General features: G+C 29.3%; 1 protein-coding gene across 1 annotated transcript; it reads right to left on the bottom strand.

Moving 5' to 3' along the window:
• Positions 1 to 468: 468 nt before the first annotated feature.
• Positions 469 to 1,347, bottom strand: LOC145106622 (uncharacterized). The gene is made up of 2 exons (XM_079043582.1): positions 1,191 to 1,347; positions 469 to 1,079 (listed from the first exon to the last, which is right to left on the bottom strand). Exons 1-2 carry the CDS (start codon positions 1,345 to 1,347, stop codon positions 469 to 471), a joined length of 768 nt encoding a protein of 255 aa, XP_078899708.1.
• Between the last annotated feature and the right edge of the window lie 606 nt (positions 1,348 to 1,953).

Here is a 1,953-nt window from a genome sequence, read left to right as displayed (position 1 = left end):
ATAAAAATAAAATAAAATAAAAACTAAGTATTTATAAAATGATGATGAGAATAATGTTGTAAATATTAAACATTAATTAATTAAAACTTGTTAAATCTATTCAAACAAAATGATAAATAAGTAGGTAATTTAATTTATAATAATAAAGACAACTATTTAAATATTGACACTTATTTTTATGAATATCAAAATTCCAAAGAGTTCCTTGAATACAATATTAGATGTCGTATTAGTAAGTTTACCATCTTTATCTAAAATTAATATTTTTAATCCATCTTTACTTTTAACTCTTGAATCTTTATCTAAAATTAATATTTTTAATACATCTTTACTTGTAACTCTTGACAATGCAAAATACAACTGTCCATGAGTGTATACGGGTTGACTCAGAAACAACCCAACCTTCTATAGTGACTGTCCTTGACTTTTATTTATTCTCATTGCAAAACATACAGACAGTGGAAATTGTCATCTTTGAAATGTGAAAGGAATCATTTTATCCGAAGGCGTCAAAGACATTCTTGGAATATACTTACGGTTTCTGATATTGCTTCCAGATATTATCTCAACTTCTATAACACGTTTACCCAATGCAATAGCCTGTAGCCTTGTGCCATTGCACAATCCGCATTTCTGATCAATATTCTTTAATAACATAACTGGAACACCAACTTTTAATACCAAATTATGAATTGGCATACCAGACAGTTTAAGACCATTTAGAACATCAGGGGAGTGTAAAGTTTCATCAAAGTAATTGTGAAAAAAATATGCATAAGAAAGACTATTTGAACTTAAGTACTCTTGTTGAGCTCCTGGAAATAATGATAACAAACGCTTATTAATCTCTTGAACGACTTTATTCTTCGGTGCAATGATTGCTCTTTCTTGAAAGTAAATCGGATCCTTGGTATTTTCAACAATAGAAGGATAGACAAATTCAATTAATGAACCAATATGATCAGATGAATCAGCAATGAGAAGATCATCGCGAATATAAATAATTGCATCACCATCATTTAAACCACCAACCTTTCCTTCTCTTATATCCAAAATCCATTTTGCAAAATTCGCCGTTTCTTAAATATCAGATGTGATAACACTTAACCTCATGTTTATTTGTTAATGTTAATACTTTTCAATCTGACCAAATATAAGAGGAACTTAAAGAAGCATTCACAATGTCTTACCTGCTGCCATTAGGAACAACCGATAGAATATGTCTAAAATCGCCTCCAAAACAATTGTTTTTCCTTCAAATGGCAATTTTGAGTTGATACGAACATCACAACTCAATATATCCTTCAAAAAACGATCTGAGGCTTCAAATGCATGCTTATGAATCATAGGTGAAACCGAAGAAGTCGAAGAGTTTATTTTTGCTTGCAAACTATTTAGCTTAATTAATATTAGATATTATAAATTCGAATTAAAAAAACAGTAAAACGAAATGAGAAATTATGTGGAAATTTCATATAACCTTTTTTTGAAAGAGATTATTTCCTCAATGTCGTCTTCAATAAAAAGTTTTATAGCTAAGTACGTGTTACTGACATATGGACGCGAAATGAAAATTTAATAATTTGTCATGTCAGTATAATTTCATATCATAAATATGTTAATAATATAAATATTATAAATTTATAATTTACTAAATACATATCTCAGATAAGCTTCAACTTAGCTAATCAAATAAGCAATACCAAATTACCCAGGTGCTTAGAAACATACGTGTAACACCATATTTTCACTCTTCTGTAGAATCTAATATAACTCGTTGTTTATAAGATTTGAAGTAGAAACATAACACTCTTTTAGCCCAAGTAATCGGCATGAACATGTAGGAAACGTCAATACGATTTCTGTAGATATATGGAACGCTTAAATCCGACTTCGTATGAAGAAGTTATGCTTCTTTGAGGCTTTGAGATTAAACCGACACGGTTCAACGTA

Source organism: Lactuca virosa, chromosome 4 (assembly GCF_052849685.1).
Source record: "Lactuca virosa cultivar CGN04683 chromosome 4, Lactuca_virosa_CGN04683_v6, whole genome shotgun sequence".
Classification (NCBI taxonomy): Eukaryota; Viridiplantae; Streptophyta; class Magnoliopsida; order Asterales; family Asteraceae; genus Lactuca; species Lactuca virosa.
Note: the sequence above shows the minus strand (reverse complement) of the source record. Positions and strands in the feature narration are given on the sequence as shown.

Bases quoted from the DNA above. Each gene is read 5' to 3' on its own strand.
- LOC145106622 (XM_079043582.1), bottom strand. From the start codon at position 1,347: ATGATTCATAAGCATGCATTTGAAGCCTCAGATCGTTTTTTGAAGGAT. The intron at 1,080-1,190 runs GTAAGACATTGT...CTGATATTTAAG, and splicing joins GTTGTTCCTAATGGCAGCAG to AAACGGCGAATTTTGCAAAA.